The sequence below is a fragment of the Lissotriton vulgaris genome, chromosome 1_1 (genome assembly GCF_964263255.1).
Source record: "Lissotriton vulgaris chromosome 1_1, aLisVul1.2, whole genome shotgun sequence".
In the NCBI taxonomy this organism is placed as follows: Eukaryota; Metazoa; Chordata; class Amphibia; order Caudata; family Salamandridae; genus Lissotriton; species Lissotriton vulgaris.
The window spans coordinates 878,733,609-878,751,954 of NC_141685.1; the positions used below are offsets into that span (position 1 = coordinate 878,733,609).

The 18,346-nt window shown below is 46.8% G+C and overlaps 1 protein-coding gene across 1 annotated transcript in view; it reads right to left on the minus strand.

The window, feature by feature from the left end:
• Nucleotides 1-276: 276 nt before the first annotated feature.
• Nucleotides 277-18,346, minus strand: part of TNFRSF13C (TNF receptor superfamily member 13C) — a 46,626-nt gene continuing 28,556 nt past the window's right edge. Inside the window, exons 2-3 of the mRNA XM_086958426.1 lie at nt 15,573-15,947; nt 277-1,140 (exon numbers count right to left, since the gene is read on the minus strand). Coding sequence (XP_086814552.1) covers nt 857-1,140; nt 15,573-15,947 — 659 coding nt within the window. The 3' untranslated portion in view covers nt 277-856. The remainder of the gene's footprint in view (nt 1,141-15,572; nt 15,948-18,346) is intronic.

Here is an 18,346-nt window from a genome sequence, read left to right on the forward strand (position 1 = left end):
TACAAGGTGAAGTGGAACGAAGTATGGTAAGTGTTGATGTGTATGTTGACCTATATAGATGTAAAAGCAGATTTGCGAAGGGCCCCTGTGAGTGACATCTAGTGGCATTATGGTAGAATCCTGACATAAGGACGTTCATTCAACGTAAATACAAGGTTAATACTGTTGAAAGGCTTAAATTAAATGTCAAAACACGATTCTGTTTATGTACAGTTTCACTCCCAATGCCACTGCCTTCGAACAGCAGAACAACAAACAATGACGTCACACCAGAGGCACTGTGATATTTCTGTTTAATAGGACCTTTCTATTTCTTCCACATGGTGTGACGTGTTAGCTGGGCATAAGTCTGATCATTTTACCTACTCTTCAAACAGTGCCTTAAAAACGACTAATTCAAATCGTGCCTTCGAAACACTCAACTCGCCATATCCCTCCCCTCTGGAAACTCACCCTTCTTCACCACAAGGAACCAATCCTGACCACATCCCACCAACCACCCTCATTAGCTTCCCAATCTTGGTATGCGGCTTCCTGATATGGGCAGCGCTCTGTTGCCCATTGGTCGCATTCGAGCAATAGAAGTTCTCATACATACAAAGAGAATATTTGCTCTGAAGTTCTGTGGTCAAGCGGTGTGCTCAACTCTTTGAGATGAAGCTGTCAGTGTCAAACAGATGGTCTATGCACAACAAAGCCCCAGATTTTGGAGCAGCGAGTCATGGCACTGCTAGACAATTCCCATAAAAGGCTCAAGAATGGACTGCTGAGATTCCTAAAGGTGGGAATTTAGTTGTTTAGATCTGGTTTTCTAAGTCTTTAACACACTGACTCTTCCACCACCAAAGCCAGGCAGCTACCGCACTGCACTTTCCATTGCGATGTCCACAGTACTCTGCAGGGTTTTTGTGGTCACAAGGATGGCAGCTCCCAGGTCCGTGGCGGGCAGTGGGAAGGCGTGGTCAGTGCTTTCATTGTTGCTCGTGCTGCACTGGATAGCCACCGGGATGAACGGTGGCGCAGTCGCCTGCGCGGGCAATGCTTCTTCACATCCAGATTGCTGTGGTATGACATTCATACAGGCCGTCAATGATCCCTTTTCCAGCTGGTCCTCGAGCGCTTGTATGGATCTACTGTTACCTGTGACCAAAAACACAGAGATAAGAGTTGAGGAGAGATAAGAGAATAATTTAACACACACTTTGACACCCATTTAGGCAGAGTCTTTGCTAAAGGAACTCTCACAAATAAATGCATGCCACAACAATTTTTCTATTTTAAAATTCACTAAGTCACATGTAGCTTGTAGGTACTATGTTAGGGGGTTTCATCAAGGGAGAAAAAAATTAGGTGCTGCAAGAAGGCACATAGATGCTTTATGGTGTATTTACATTACAATGCATGCAATTTTTTAGGGTGAATTGTCACCTGCACAATTGCCCTGATTTCACGGTCGCACAGAAAAATTCAAGAATAAAAAACAAGCAAAGGGGGTTATTCCCCCTTTCAGCCCTCTATTACACCTGCCACTGCCCCCATGTGTAGAGTTGAATGGCTAGCACTTCCCGAATGATGGGAGCTCCAGGGATAGTGACAGCTCTTCTCCTTCTCTTTCAGCTGGTGCCACTGCATCTTGAGAACATGCAAATCGCGCATGACTGTTTGGCCGGCCCAAGATGGCCGACCAAACCGTCATGCACACTTACAGTGTGCCCACCACTCCTTCCCCTGCTCCTCTGTGAGAAGAGCAGTCCGCCGCGCAAAACTGCTTCAGCAGGTGAAAATAAAATAATAATAACATCATGTGATTATCATTTTAGTTTTCCTTTTCTGCAATGCTGAAATGGAGGAGGGAGGCGCTCCTCCGCCTTAGAGGAGGAGCCGCCACTCTGTGTTATGTTGCTCAATTTTATGCATTTCTGATGAATTATCGTAAAGACTTTTAATAATTGTACAATTCATAACCTCTAAAAATGTGTTAGGTGATATGGACTGAGCTTAGTAGTTAAATGAAATATTTCACAGCTTTATAGTCTCTGATTTTTAGAAGCTGGTTTATTAGTCGAGCAGGGTAGGTAGCTATTTCAGGTAATAATCACACTCCTTGTCAGGGTGAACACTTACAGTCACCATATTAACCTGAGCTTAATCACCTAGTAGCTATGGCACAGAGCAGACAGGCGTAACATCGAGGCAATGTGTAAAGTATGTATTCAGTACCATAACAGTAATACAGTTTAAATACAAAATAATAAAAATCTGAAAACAAATTTAGAAAAATAGAGTAAAATTGAATAAACAAAAGGACACCAATTAGGCTAGGTTTAAGTACAAATAGTGCCAAAAAAAACAAAGTGGGGTATAGCCAGATAGGTGAACATGGCAGTCGAGTTTTGAAACCGCTCCCAGCGGCCACTTAGTAATCCGACAAAGTCGCTGGGGCGATTGCCAACCATCTTTTCTCCAAGGCCCTTAAAAATAACCGAGACAATATATGACTTCATGGTGGATTCTGCAACAGCTGGCGAAAAAGGACTCGGTTGGTATTTACAGACTCAGAGGCCCGTCCTGTGGCTGACGGCCTCTTCCTCGGCCACGGACTAGAACCAGCATGGCCTGTACATACCCTTGCTGGCTTGGAGACACCGTGGAAGGGGGCTGGATTGGCCTCCTCTGGGCCAGAGAAGTCGTGGGGCGCACCTAGCAGGTGAGGTTCCCACCCAGAGAGACAGAGACACAGAGATAGTCGGCACCCGGAGTGCTAGATTGGCATTTTCTACTCTTCACTAGACCCTGCTCCTGCACTCCTGGGCTCCCCTCCTGGTGACCCTGCCAGCAATACCGCTGCGCGACAAGCCATGGCTACAACCCTACCTGAGATGTTGCCCATATTCTTCCCAAGGCCCCCAGAAACAGCTGAACGGGTCAGAAGGATCCCCTTGCAGAACTCAAGGTAGGCACCTGCGGACTGAGGGGGATCCTGACGTAGATAACTTCTCAAGCCCCTGTTGTTGTGTGCTACTTCTGAAGGTTGCTCCCTCACCTGTGTCCTGCATACATACCCACTGGACAGGGGCAGAAGGGCACCATCGCAACACAGCAAGTTGAATGACCAGGCCCTTTCCAGCTCTTCCCTACTGCAGGATTGCAGGCACCCTCCACCTCATGAGGGGAGCTCCTGCATTTGGCGATGAGGGTGATTTCTCCTGATTAGCACTGTATCAGCTCTCAATAAAGAAACCCCGCATGTGAGGTAATTTTGAACTATCCTACTTCTCCAACTGGACTCTTGCAACAAGGTAGGTGACCTTCCACTTCCTCCCTTTAGGGACTGTGCTCACCTACCAATGCGTGGTGACTCACGTGGATCACCGTTGAGTGGCCCGGTCCTACCAGGCCTATACCCATGCTCCTGTCCTTCTCCCTGGGAGTATTTGAGACATCTCCCAACCTCACACAGTGCGAGGTATTGCAAGGTATGATGTATTCCAGAGATTGAGCCCTCGTCCCATCCAAGCATTGCTTCCTGGGCTGCTCGTCCTGCGACCTTGTGAGGCTCCCATCGTGCACTCTCTTGTGAGTTCTGAGGTGCTTTAAGCAGGCCTGTGTTTCCGATTGCATAACTAGAGGACTTATCTCCCTGACATCTCACCGCTTACTACTAGCAGACATGGGGTTGACTAAATCAGTGACCGCTGTCAGTGAATCCTGTGCAAGCTTTTGATCAGACCACACCGCAGATATACTCGGATAAATAGGACACAATTCTTCCCAGGCAGCTCTGGAGGCCAAGGTAGACTCCACTGATGTTGGTTCCCTCCGAAATGATCACAGGAAACTAGCGGCGAGAGTGTCCCAAATAGAGTCGACCAAGGCAGAGCTGGTCCCAGCTGTTCAGGATCATCACCTCCTGCTCCAGGATCTGACCAAACTTCTGTGGTTCGGGGAGGGCCAGCAGAGGACGCAGAAGGCCACTCTATGTGGAATAACCTCCACGTAGACTACTAGAGGGGAAAATATCTAATATAGTTAACTGAATGCTGGCTCAGATCATTCACCCCAGCACAGAATTTTACTTCTTACTTTACAGAAGGGCGTACTCATTGTGCGGCCGCCAGACATCCAGCTCTGGGTGCACCCCCCATACCTTCCTTCCCTGCCTGTTACACAGGAACAAAGTGTTGCAGTCAGCTTTTAAGGCAGGGTGCATCGAGTTTGAAAACAGAGAGGTACTGCTATTCCCAGATAATACCCTTGTGGTTCAACAACAACACGCCTCTTTCTTGGGCTTCAAGAGAAAGCTCAGAGTCATGGGTGTTAGGTATTCCTTCCTCTTCCCTTCCAAACTAAAAATCATATTGGATGGCAAAACGTTCTTTCTCATTGAGCAAGAGGCCATGTGGGACTGGGCCGAAGGGTACAACTCTGCCTCACTGTGTTCGGTGCACTCTGTCGGACAGGCCCATGGCCGGGGAGCCAGGTGCTTCAGCCGGGGACTGGGATTGTGGGGATGACAGCTTCCTCTTCAATACCCTCTCTGGAGAAGTCTTGCAACAGCAGAATGGGTGCCTTAGCAACGGCAAACACATTTAGGGACACTGCTCCACCTCTCTTTGGCTCATAATCATCAGGCGGAGGCGCTTATCCTTCTCACCAGGCCCCCTGATCTACTAAACTTCCCCGCCATTGGTAACTCCCCCAAATGACAGATGACCTCCTCTAAAGTGGAGACTGTGCCCTGAAATCGCCAACTTTACTACTGTCTGCTGGATTCTTTCTAATCCACCTGCAACTGAAGGGGTCTGCATTCTCGTTACTCACTTCACTTCGTTCTCAATAGACACTCCCCCATTCCTGTGGTCGGGGTCCTCTTCCACCCTCCCTACCCCCCGTCCAGGACTTGAAGGAGCTCTACTGGGCTGGCCTAGTCCCCTGTTTGCTAACCCAGGTGCCCTCCAGCCAGGCTCACGCTCCCAGCTCAGAACCAATTGTTTTTAGTCCAGTTTGGGTGTCCAGTTGTTTGCTGGCTGCCAGGTTTGGTTATTTCTTTCCCCATCAATTTCACAGTTGAGTCCTACCCACCACTTTGAGTGCTGTGCAACTAAGGCCTGGGGCAAACTATCTGCATTACTAAATCAGCGAGCACTTATCGGTTCCAGACATCCACGCTCAAGCAACTCCTTTGTCTTGCACTCTTCCGTATATAGCCTAATCACTTGGAACATATGAGGGATGTACACACCTAGTCGCAGTCACAAAATACACTCCTTTTTAACCTGCAATGTGATGTGCACATCTCCTTTGTACAGGAGAAACATTTCCTTTTGGTGAAGTGCTCATGACTCCAGAAACACTGGCGGGGTCAGTATTCTCCAGTGGATACTGAGCCTATCTATGCCAGAGGAGTGGCTATATGGATCTGTACAGGGGTTCCATTTTCAGCATACTCATCAATTATGGATGCTGAGGGTACATTTGTGCTAGTGGAGGGTTGTTTAATGGTACACCCCTAGGTCCACGCTCCAGACACAAACCTAGCAGTATTTCATACTAGACTCTGGATTTCTAGACCCTCGGCCCATCTTCCTTGGATCCTTAGTGGAGACTTCAATGCAGTCTTAGACACAGGCCTAGACAAATCCTTTCACCCATTACCACAAACCCCAACAACAGCTAATGCTTGTTCTTTAAGAGACTGGCTGTATCATTAGACATTAGCTGACGTCTGGAGGTGGGATGAAACCAGACTCCGCCTATATTCTTCCTACTCATCCCTGCATGACCTTCAGGTGTGCCTCGATAGCATTGTCTGCTGGTGACATCTCTGCCCTTCTTTTTCCCAATCTGATTACTTGGGAAGGCTTATTTCATACCATAGCCCTCTGGTGTCCACATTGTGATGGGGACAAAAGTTGTTTCCTATTCCGACTTCTTGGCAGCTCCAAGGTTCTACCCTGGAAGAACCCCACACTTACAGAGACTCGTTGGCATCCTGTATCAACAACTACTTTGAGACGAACAACGATGGCCCTGGAACTGTACACAACATCCTTAACTGACAGTATCCTTCCATAATCCAAGAGGGAGGCTATACTTGTCCCCATTTTAAAGTCCTGACTACCCTCCAATGACACATCCTCGAATAGGCCTGGACCCATTCTTAAATCGGACTACAAGATACTAGGCAAGAGCCTTGCTTCCCGTATCCTCTCAGTCCTTCCTCAAATCATACATCCAGATTAGAATGGATTCGTACCTCCCAGAAATACCTCTCCAAACCTTGGCCCCTCCAATCTGGGCAGAGCTGCCGTGCTCAGTTTAGATCTGGAAAAAGCATTCAATACTATTCGGCAAGAGTAGCTCTTTGAGGTCGTGCACCACTTCGGGTTTGCCCCTCATATTAGTCACCTCATCAAAATACTTTAAACTCAACCCACAGCACAAGTCCAAGTAGGCTAATCACTCTCCTGCCTTCGCAATACACGGTGGTACTTGGTAGGGGTGTCTAGTCACCCCTGTTTGTCCCTCCCATGGAACCTTTTTTGCAACAGAAACTGCCATGGGGGGTTGCCTTGGGGAATTCCATTGCCTGATGAGATCCAGACAGTTTGTCTCTATTTTGATGATCTCCCCGTATATGTAAAATATTTCCAAGATACTACTACGGGGCTCGTGTAAATCCTGGATAATTTTGCTGCTAAATTTGGCCTCCGACTGAATTGGTCCAAGTCTTGAATTTTTCCACTCACTCCTGGGCTTCCGGATGGCCAACTAGACCTAAGGAGGGGTTCTCTGCTCTGGGAGGGACACATGTTCCACTACTTTGAAATTACGATATACCACGCAGACCCAGATCTGTTAGTGGACACTCTCACAAGTGCAGAGAAGTCTATCTCATCCCAGATGTCCTTCTGGAAATCCCTCCCCCTGGCCCCAATCAGGTGCATTACCCATTTGTAGATGATCCTCCTTTTGTGTGTCCTTTGTTTCTTTACAAACCTACCACTAATTTCCCCTATGCGTTTTTTCGAGACCTAGACACGCTATTGAGTGAACTTATTTGGCATACTGGCAGGACCGGACAGGGAACCAAAACCGCCCTGGCAGAGTGCTCCCCCCCCCTCCCTTTCCCTCCCCCCCTACTCGGTGGGTTACAGGGGCCGGTTTTCAGCCGATTTTGGTACAGGGCCGATTTTGCAGCTATGCTGCAAAAACGGCCCTGTAACAAAAACGCCCAACACCGCACCCCACCCGTGCGGCGCACTGGGGGATTGCCCGGGCCCGCTATGGCCAGTCCGGCCCTGCATACGGGTAGGAAGAGGTAGGCCCTTGCAAAGCTCAGGGTTCTGGCAGACACAGGCGGAATGGGAGCATCCCACTTTGAATTTTATTATCTCACGACACTAATCCATAGGTGCATCAATGGCTTTCTGGACTATCGCTACAGGAAATGACTTCTGCAAAATCTCTGTTATTTCAGTGAGAACTGAACACCATCCTGCTCACTGATACTAGGTGACAACTGTTAGAATTGAATGTGTCATTGCCCCATCGCTTATGCTTTATACTGTGTTATGTTAGCATTCATGTAGCTATTTGTATTGACCGCAATTGCATATGCGTGTAACCAGCCCCTTCTAACTTTGTGCGGGTAAAAGTTTGCATCTGTGACGCTATTTTCTTCCATGTAGCCGCCATATTGCGCTGTGATCGAAACCAGGCCTCTGTGCACCTCTCTGCTTGCCTCAGCAGAAAGCTGCTGTTCAGTTGTGTCCTCTGATCGTATTTAAGGTTGAAACCCAGATGTACTAATGAATAGCTTATTCTGCTTCTGCATGCCACTCCCTGGTCGTAGTTATGCTCCTACACTAGAGAGCCAAGACCGAACAAGGAGACCTTGGGAGTCTGATAACGTGTACCCATTCTGCAGGTGACTACTCATCCTTCTGTGCCTTCTTTATTTCAGCCTTTGCCCAAGCTGCATTTTTACACCAGGGACGGGACTTGAGAGGTGTTGGAAAGCTTATTTTGTGTTACCAAGTGCTCTGAAGGCAGTCCCTCGACAGCTATCCCATGAGGCTGGTCAGATCGGACTCCACTGCTACTAATGAAGGAGTTAGTATGTATTCTCCACTGTTGTCCCAACACTTCATTGCTGGGAAGGCCAGGAGGTGGTCGCGAGTGAACCTGGTGGCCCATTTCGGGTCACTTCCTTCACAACACTCACATTCTAAACTATTCTGAGTGGCTATAATTGCCCTTTAATGCTTACTAAACAGACAGTTTAATATGCATGGGCTATCCCTCTTCTGGGTCTGTCGACACCCACGGGGCCACTAACTGACAGGAGTCTCCACTCCTGGAATGACGTACGCATAACAACCATAGGAGACCTCTATGATCAAAAGCAATGGCTTTCTTTTGGAACTTATGGACAAATCTGATTTACATGCAGAACAATTCCTCTTATATAACACTATTCATTAAGCAATTCAGAAGACATGGCCTGCCCTAAATGCACCTACTCCAAGCTATACATACCATGGGACATGGCAGGCGACACATTACATGGTTTTATAAGGGCCTTTTACCTCAGGAATTATTAAGTGGAATTCCCTGAAGGACAAATGCAAAGTCGACCCAGGCAGGGTCTTACACAATAAAGAATGGGCATGTGTTTCCCCACATGGTCACCAGAAACGCAAGATTCAAACTAATACAATACTACATATTGCACCGAGCCTATCGCTCTCCTGCCGCTCTTAATAAATCCTTTTGTCCACTTGCCCCCATTGCCACACTGTAGCGGCTGAATTCAAGGTCATTTTCTGGTCCTGCCCCCTCCTTAGTCCCTTCTGTCCCTGTATAGTAGAAATGCTTTCTTCTCTCACTGCCAAGCCAGTTCCAATAAACTAGCCACTAATAGCGCTGGGAGTCTAGAAGCGCTTCAAAAAAGGCTGGGCGGCTTCCAATCTTACAAACTTGGATTTACTCATTGCTTAGAAAGTGATTAATTCACTACAGAAATCTAAAGCCCGTCCCTTTCTGAGCTCCTGGTTTCAAGCCCTCATATGGGGAGGTGCAGAGAGCTTTGTACTGTGAAGAAATGAAGCCAAGGGGCTTAGGAAACATTCATTGGCAACGACCTGGGAATCCCATGCAGACCGCTTAACAGCCATTATGGCTGAAAATGCTTACTCCTTATACCCTCTCAGCACCTTCATCCACCAGGGTGATAGTACCCACATACTATGGGCGGATAGATGCTGGTGAAGCTCTTCATATAAACTAAGAATTACACATCTCTGCCTTTACTGCTAACTCAACAGGGAGATGATGCCTCTATCTACTTGGCCTAGTGGCTTAACTGTGTTACCTGACTCCCCCTTAACCTCACACTCCTCCCCTTCGCATCCCCCTTTATGCCCCAGTTTGTGTTTGCTCGACTTGCAATATCTGTTGCTATCCATGCAATATTAGTGAACTAGACACGTCTTATTTTTTAATGTGAACCTTTCCACTACCATTAACTTGTATGCTGAACTGTGTATACTAAAGTATACAAAAAAGTGATGGATGGAATGCTTGGATTAATCTCAGCCACTGGTAATTACTCGGGCAGCATCCCAATCCATCATTATTATGCACATCATGTCACCTCAGTTTGGACCCAACTACATGCAAATTAGTCTTGACCCTGCTCCAATCGGAACAGCCCAGCCTTAACTGCCAAGTCAGGTCCTCCCAGAACGGGAACACAAGCACCCCAGGACAAGTTTTGTCATAGTTATGGGCACATCCACTGGGTACAGATTGGTCCCAGTGATACAGTGAGCATGGGACCCACTTCTGGGCATACACGTCCCACTTAGGGCCATAAGCTAAAGTATACCAGTAACCCATGATTCAAGCATTTCATCGCCAACTCAAAGCAGAACTTTCTCATAAACTAACCAGAGGACCCACAAACGCATGCTCTCTATTCTTTTTAGTTACATGTCTGGGGTGGACATCATTTACCGGGGTAGAAGGAAGGGGAGGTATTCCTGTAAGCCAACCAAGGGGGTCGCATAATTGTGGCCATGAATATTTTCTCGCCTTCTCTCATTCCATATTCTATGAGGGGAGCTTCTGGCTGATCCTTCATCATTTATATTCCCCTTTGGTTTCTTAAAAGTGGAACTTTCTTTTTTCACTAAATGTGAGAAACCCAGGTGATTTCGTTTTTTAATGTGACACAGTGGTATTACCAAAATCCCACTGGTAATTATTTATTGTTGCTTCCAGCTTGATGTGTGTTGTACGGGTCTAGGCACGTTTGTGCACCTTCAGGTTTAATTGCCTCTTAGGAAATGTGCAGTTTGTCAATATAGCACCATGTACTGGTACACAGCAGGTACTAGTGCGCGCAGAGGTATTTAGACAGAAAAACAAAATAAGACCAACAGTTTATACCGTAAGTTGCTAAGGCTCACACGATACGGTCAGCTAGAGAAGGCTCAATTAGAACCTATATCTTCTAGTTCAATATCTTAGCCAGACACGAACACTATATAGTGAGTTATCCTTTAAGTAGAGCTGATATTTTTAACATGTTTTTCATGCCTGTTTGTTTGTTGCAGCCAAATCGACTGGATTTGGCAAACATAAAAATATATCAATTCGTCTTTCAACACATTAACTAAAATAAAATAACAGAAAATAAAATCTCATAGCAAATGTAAAAAGGTTGAAACATAATTCTGTCTTGCTGTGCTTTGATCAATTGACATCACCGAGCATATATCCTAGCAGCATTATTGCATCATTGCCTCATGCCTACTGTCTACCAAATGGCTATGCTCAGGAAGAAGCAATTAGCAGCCCTTGCTAACAAAGTCCTCATAGAAGTCCAAAAGGTAGCACTGTCTTCATCCTCCTCGCTTAAGTGTCTGTGTCTCCACCTCCCAGCTGCAGGATTACAGGCCATGTGCTTCTTCTGTCTGGGGAACTCTCCTCATCCACCATCATTTGCCATGCTAAACCAGGGACATTCAAAACAGATCCAAGTGCCTTCAAATCTCAAGCTCTCCTCTCACACACATAACAGCAGAGCTTTACTCAACAGGGGTCAGAAGACCAGCCTCTCTGACACACACACCTTATTCCAATATTTAATGCTAATGGCTTACAGAAGCCTAGAAGCGGACAGGCTGTTTGTAAATGTAAATGTAGTGCTTATATAGCGCACAAATCACCCCAAAGGGGTCTCAAGGCGCTGTACAACCCTTCCTGGCCTTTCCCTGTGAAGTGCCCACTCCTGGGCACCCCCAAGGTGAAGCCAGGCATCCTAGCGCTGTTGGGGCCGTTGTGGAGATTAAGCAAGCTATTGCCCAGAGTTACAGAGTGGGACCCATGATTAGAATAGGCACCGAGGCGAGAATTATCAGGTCCGGGGAAATTGAGCCCAAGACCTGCCGAGGCGGGAATTGAACCCTTGTCCGGGCCAGACCTCTGCATCAGGGTCTGCCGCTCTAACCATTGAGCCACACTTCTCCACTTCTGTCACTTTATACAGCCTATCCAAGTACCTAATATAGCACTTTCTCACGTTCGATAATGTTCTTTCTTTGTACAGTTTTGCGTCCTTAGATTGCACGAATTTGCAAAGCTCATCCATTATAGTCCTAAACTTCTGCAGGAAAAGGTCACCATGCCTTCAAATGCCCAACTGTTGCCTCTTCTTGTTTTCTTTCAAATGACCCCTTCCTTATTCTCCATCCTCTGCATGCATTCTCTCTGTGGGTATAGCCTACTATAAGTCTTATGCATGTTTGATTTAATCTCAATTATTTTATTTTCTAGAAAATCTCCACAACTCATTTCATAGATCACAACCTCTCTTTCTTTGAAACCAACCCCTGCAATCAAACAATATCTAATCTCCTTTAGACTATCTGTTAATCCCACCATAATCTACATGAACTAACAAACCTCCCACTAATGATAACATCTAACCCTATCATTTTATCTACTAGAACGAAAAATTGCCAAAATGTATGCAATGATTTCTTTGGCAGCACAAAACTAATCCCAATACCCAATACTAACCACTGGATTATCCACTAACCTTGGGTTCTTGAGCAGCACACTGCCCAGCGTAAAGTACTTCAATGACTTCTCATGGGTAATAAGTGCTAAATAAATTAAATTACAATACGTAGGACAGGGTTTCATGGACCTGCTGGAGTGGGACCACACACACTGAGATCATGTGAGCCGCAGGGTTCACAGACTACCTACACAAGCACAGAGAGTGAAACCGGATAGTCCTTTGCTCCACCATGACACAGACACCCATAGTGGGGGCATGACACATAAAGAGTGGGGTCCACAGGAACCCCAGGTTCACACTATGTAAGGGTTTTCCAACAGCATCAAGGGAGAAAAAAGTGACCCGCTCAAGAAGTAGGACAATGTGCAGATTAAATACTCCCAGTCTGAGCTATCTACAGAAAACCAGCACCCTTACCAGCCAACAGATTATGTTTGCCTGGATTCTGAAAACTTTGGGTAGAATAGATGACATTAACCAGCAGATATCTTCTGAGAGGGTGATAGGCAAGTTTAGAAACGAGCACTGTATATATGTTATGTTATTTGTATTTGTAGAGCGCCTGGTTACACTGACCAAGTGTGTCCCTGAGCTATGGTAACAGCAAAAAAACAAAAGCAGCATCTAGAATAGCCTGATGACATAACAGATTAGACCACAGGAAGCAGATGGGTCTTCAGACCTTTCCGAAAAGTGGATTCAGATTCCTCCAACCGGAGACTCTTAGGGAGATTATTCCACAACTGGGCCGCCAAATACCGAAAGGAGCGGCCGCCCATCCTTGATCTCCTAATCTTGGGGATATGCACCATTCCTCTCCCACTTGATCTACGCAGCCTGGTAGGTACATAGGGAGTAAGAAGGTCGTGCAGATACACAGGGCCCTTCTTCTGTAAAATCTGGTGGCTCACGCACATGGCCTTGAAGTTCAATCTCTCCCTGATGGGAAGCCAGTGCAAGGAGGCAAGCGCTTTCTTTGCAGACGCTCTCCTTGGTAACATAAGAACAAGTCTCGCAGCTGCATTCTGGATACACTGCAATCTCCGTATGCACTCGTCGGTTGCACCCAAATACAGGAGATTGCAGTAATCCAGGCGCAAAGTCACCAAGGCATGTACCATGATCTTCCTAAATGCAATGGGAAGGGTATCAAGGGTCTTCCATAGACCTCGTAGGATACCGAAGCAAGCGCCGGTCACCTGCCTAGTGTGGTAATCAAAGGCCAGCTTATCGTCCACCCATACACCGAGATTCTTCGCTTGTTCACACAGTGTAGGGCCCAACGTCTGAGGCCACCAAGCCGATGACCAAACTGACTGAGCCTTTCCTATTACCAGTACCTCGGTCTTGGTACCGTTCAGCTTCAGACAATTACCTGCCATCCACTCAGCCAGTTCTTTCAGGCAGGACATGAAATTAAAGGCAGCACCGGACCGAGCCTGAGTCAAGGAGACCACCAGCTGGGCGTCATCAGCATAGGACAGGGCATTAATCCCAAACGTATCCGCAATTTTTGCCAGGGGGGCGACATAAAGATTGAACAAGGTCGGACTCAGGGTAGAACCCTGAGGCACCCCCTGTGTCAGTTTGATGTTCCTGGAGTAGTGAGCCCCTTGCATAACTTGAAAGCTACTCTCGGTCAGAAAAGATTCCATCCATTTCAAAGCCCCATCAATAACACCCCCACTCTTTAAAGCCTGCAAAAGGTATGGTGGGTGACAGTGTCGAAAGCAGCACTAAGATTTAACAAAATTAGGGCCATTGTTTTTCCGTCGTCCACATGCTTCCCAATGGTCTCGGTGGAGTACAGTAGTGCCGACTCAGTGGAATGGAGGGCACCAAAGCCAGACTGAGAGGGGGGGAGGAGGTTGTTCTTACAAATGTGCGCTGTAAGCTGTATGTTAACAATCTTCCCTGCTACCCTAGCAAAATAGGGAAGCAGGGAGATTGGTCTCAAATTGTCCAGTTGCTCCGCGCTAATATGGGGCTTCTTTTGCAGAGGAAGCACCACTGCATCCTTCCATCTGTTAGGAACCAGTCCTGAGCTAAAATACATACTGATGAGATGTCTGATAAAAGGCTCTAATATGTCCAAACTCCCTCTAAGCACCCTGGGGGTCGCTGGATCCCTAGGTGACCCTGATTTAATAGTAACCGCTATCTGTTTGAGTGTCCGGAACAGGCACAACAAATTCATGGAGACATTGTAGTGTTGGAACGTCCACTTGTTCCTCCTCCCCTCCCACGCTTCCACGAGCAGAGTCGTGGAAAGAGGAGTAGAGCTGTTCTGTCTTTGCAGCAAAGTACTCAGCAACCCGATTGCAGGATTTCTCAGATCCCACAACCGGTGGAGCAATAGATGTCAAGAAGGACATTTCTTTAAAAACCTTAAAAAGTTCTTTAGTAGAGTTTCAGCTGTTTGAATTCTCTCCTTGAAATAGGCTAACTTTGCCTTCCTATGAGCGAATGGTATGACTTAATACAAATGTTATATTCCTCTTCCACGAGGACGGAGGAATCTTTCCTCCATCGTCTTTCAAGACGCTTGCACCTTGATTTGGCAGTTCTAAGTTCTTCTCCAAACCAGGGTGCACATTTGCGTCTTTTAGTGGACACCTTATTAGACCACCAGGGTGCGGTACAATCAAGAGTGTCAGTAATGCACCTCCCTAGTGCTTCACACGCCAGGTTTACATCTAAACCAGAGGGTGGTCCATCTCTCAGAAGGGCCTGATTAAAAGCCCCCTGAGAGAAACCAACCCACTTCCTGCTTTTAAAACCAGTTTTAACTTTCTCCTGTGCTTTGGGAGCCGGAAGCTGTATCGTAAACGGTATCCAAAAGTGATCCTTTATACTATGAGTCTATGTTGCTCCACAGAGACCAGGGCCACAGATGCCGTGGGGCCTTGAGGAAGGAAGCAGCCCCTCGTATTGGTCTGAAGATAACTCATCATAGTTAGAAGATGGGGAACTGTTTAGGGGAGACCATGTGGCGTTACGGTCAAAAATGCCATCTTCGGAACTGGGAAACCTGGTTCGACCTCTGCATCGGTTCAACATCCTATGATTCTGGGCAAATAACTTAGTCTCTCTGTGCCTTAAATAAAAGAATGTGACCTTGTGCAATGTAACTGGTCCTCTAATACATATGGATCGAGTTTGCGCTGTATAAAACTGCAACCAAAAAAACCCAGTTCTCAAAATACCTTCCTCAGAAGAGTCGGCTCTTGTCTAATGGTCCTGTTTAGGAATCCCCGGCCCAAACACTCATCTCATTATGAATGTACCATGGGCAAGGTGGGGACTTCCCATTCTAGGCTTCCACACTGCCTGAAACTCAAGATGAGGAACTGAAAGTGTGAGGCAATGCAGATGGGCTTATTAGACGCACATGGAGATTGAGCATCCCCTACCTCTGCTGCCCTGCGTCTCACCCTCCTGTCTATGAAAGTGGTGTTTGAAGGAGGTGGTCTCTTACCCTTCTTGTCTGCTACTCTTCTCCACCACAACAGGACAAATAAAATCACCAACCACAGCAAGGTGGCCACCGAGAAGGTGACCACCACTGCCATCACTGGGAATGCAGCAGGTGGAGGGGAGTAAGTTGCCATGGGAAGCCTTGGAGATGAGTCTATTCCGCTAGGGGCTGGTGGAGGAGAGACTGTCGTACGCGGGACCCCACAAGCAGAAAGACCAGGAATAACCTCTGGAGAAGGTGTCATCATTGGTGAGATGACTGGAGGAACTGACACTGCATGTGGCCCCATCTTGGAAGGAACAGTTGGAGACACCACAGGCCTGGTGTTGACAACAGGGGTCACAACCCGCTCTTCAGGCACATCAGGCCCATCACCTGCAAATAGAAAAAAAAGTGGAGCTGTCAATGGGGGTTGTAATTTCATAACGAACACTTTTAATAGATCATTCAAAGACATCTACTCACAAACTATCACCACTGGTGCTCCAGTCTACATTCTCAGCACATGGCTAGATGGGCTAGGAGCCTGGGCTTCAGCCTTGTGCTCCTGAGCAGGTCAAATGTATAAAAAACTGAGAACCTTCAGATTCTTATGCTCGCAATCCAGCACTTCTCATTGGCACAGGTGCACACAGTACATTCACCCAAATGCTTACAATCAAATTAGTTCACAGAGTTCTCTAGAGAGCAAGCTCAGTCCTAACATTGGTGACAACAGGACTCATCGTGTATTTCTCTGACATATACATCACTCACACTGGAAGAGCAAGCGTCCGCGTATCCTACTTCAGGAAGGTGAGAGGCGCAGTTTGCATTAGCCAATAGACAGTTTTCCCTCCAGATCTGGAGTCTCCGCCTCTCTCTCAGACCCATCTCCATTTCAAGTTATTAGAATCTAAGGACAAGAAAAGCTCCTGCCTCACAAAAGAAAACCGCTATTGACCTGTGAGGGGGCATAAAGATGTGTCTTTCTTGGGCACCGTTTCCCACGTAGGGCAGCCCACCAGCCTCTAAGAAACTGCATCGCTTACCTCTCTAAAGTATTACCCTCAGAACTGAGTGGCAACACCAACCTAAACCTCAGCAGCAGTGAATAGGACTTTATCAGGCTTCAGCTGCACTAGCATTTACTCCCTTCATTTACTGTTTCAATCAGGACCCTTTGGAATAACTTTAATTCATTATTTTTAGAACACAGTCTATCCAACAGTTCTTTCCCATAAAAATAATAGATTATTTAACTCCCTTCAATGTAGTGTATGTTTAAACACTCCAATGGCTGGTGTGGTGCCTACATGCCCAGTTTTTCCCCACAGTGCTGGGAGATGGTGGAGACTTCATGCAAACCAATTTTCAGGTCTGGCTGGCACCAGACCTTATTTAACCAACAGAAAAACACTTTCTAAAGAACTAATGAGAATGGGGCACTGGCTCTACTGCCATGTTGATATAATCGAGAAGGGCATTTGATTGGACAGAAATAAAAGAGAGTGCTTGTATTGTCTTTTTGCCTTGTGGGAAAAACAAATGCCTAACATGCAGGACTGATCTGGTTATGATGTCAAGCCAATATTAATCCTTTCAGTGTGGGTATCGGCCAATGGCCGACAACCAAACTACCTCCCCAGTGCATCTGTCAGCCTTGGCTGAAACTGGAGCGGAATGTAAAAGCCCCTCTGGTGCTCTGCAGCAGATGGAGTCCTTGATTTGATTTTAAACTCTGGCTCATCGGGAAGAGCTTCTCGAGCACTAATTGATTAAGGAGAGGTATTGCTGGTAAGGGGAGCATCTCTCCTTTCCAATGATATCTCTGCCCAGTGGATCCCTGCTTGGAGATCGTCTGAGGAGAGCGATCCCAAGCAGGGATCCACCCACTAGGCCCCAGGTAAAGGGGGGGGCCTTAGGCAAGAACTGGTATTCCCCCCACCACTCTCAATAGTTTCAGTTATCTGCTCCCCTGGGGTGGATATGTGGGAATACCCCCTATTTGGACGGGGCTGGGGGAAATCACACTAATCCCCAGGTGAGAACAAAAATTTAAAAAATTGGGTTGATTGGTTTACCGCAATCAACAGAAAAGGAGCAATTCCAGAAAAAGATTACTGCTTTGTATGAAGAAAAAAGGAAGCAATTAATTTTTTAAGAAGACTCCTCACTCACCAACCTAGTTGGATATATGCTTCATCATAGGGTTCCCACAGAGGGGCCGAATGCCTCCCAGGTGTTCTGCGACACCTGATTACAGCGGAGTGTTTTTTTTGTGCAAAGTGAGTGATGGGTCAAAAGTGATTTAAGATTGTCTCTATGAACCCTAGAAATGTAATGGTGGGGTCATAGGACAAGATCAAAACGTAGGTGGATTTCCTCTATGGTTATATTGGCCACAGACATCCGTGGTGTACTTGTAACAAGGTCTACATGTTTCATCCTTCTCATGCGTTGTCGCAAGGCTTTCTTCATGACCTGTGAGGACAATCAGGTGTGCACTCGCTAAGGTGCACACACGTTGTGTAAGGTTAACCGCAAACTTATGGTTCAGCTTGTAACGATTCATTTTAAGACGCAATTATGTGGTACCCCATGGATCCTGCCAGGGGGTGTTGCCTTTAGTCAAACCTTCGTCAAGGTTATCGATTGCTAATGGCACCTGTTGCAGTCCCGGCCTGGGATCCGTTGGATCGCAACAGGTGCCATAAGCGGAAGCTGACCTTGACAATTGCTTTTCTGCTGAAACTTGTTCAAATGCTGCCCAAGAGATGGTAATGACCGGGGCA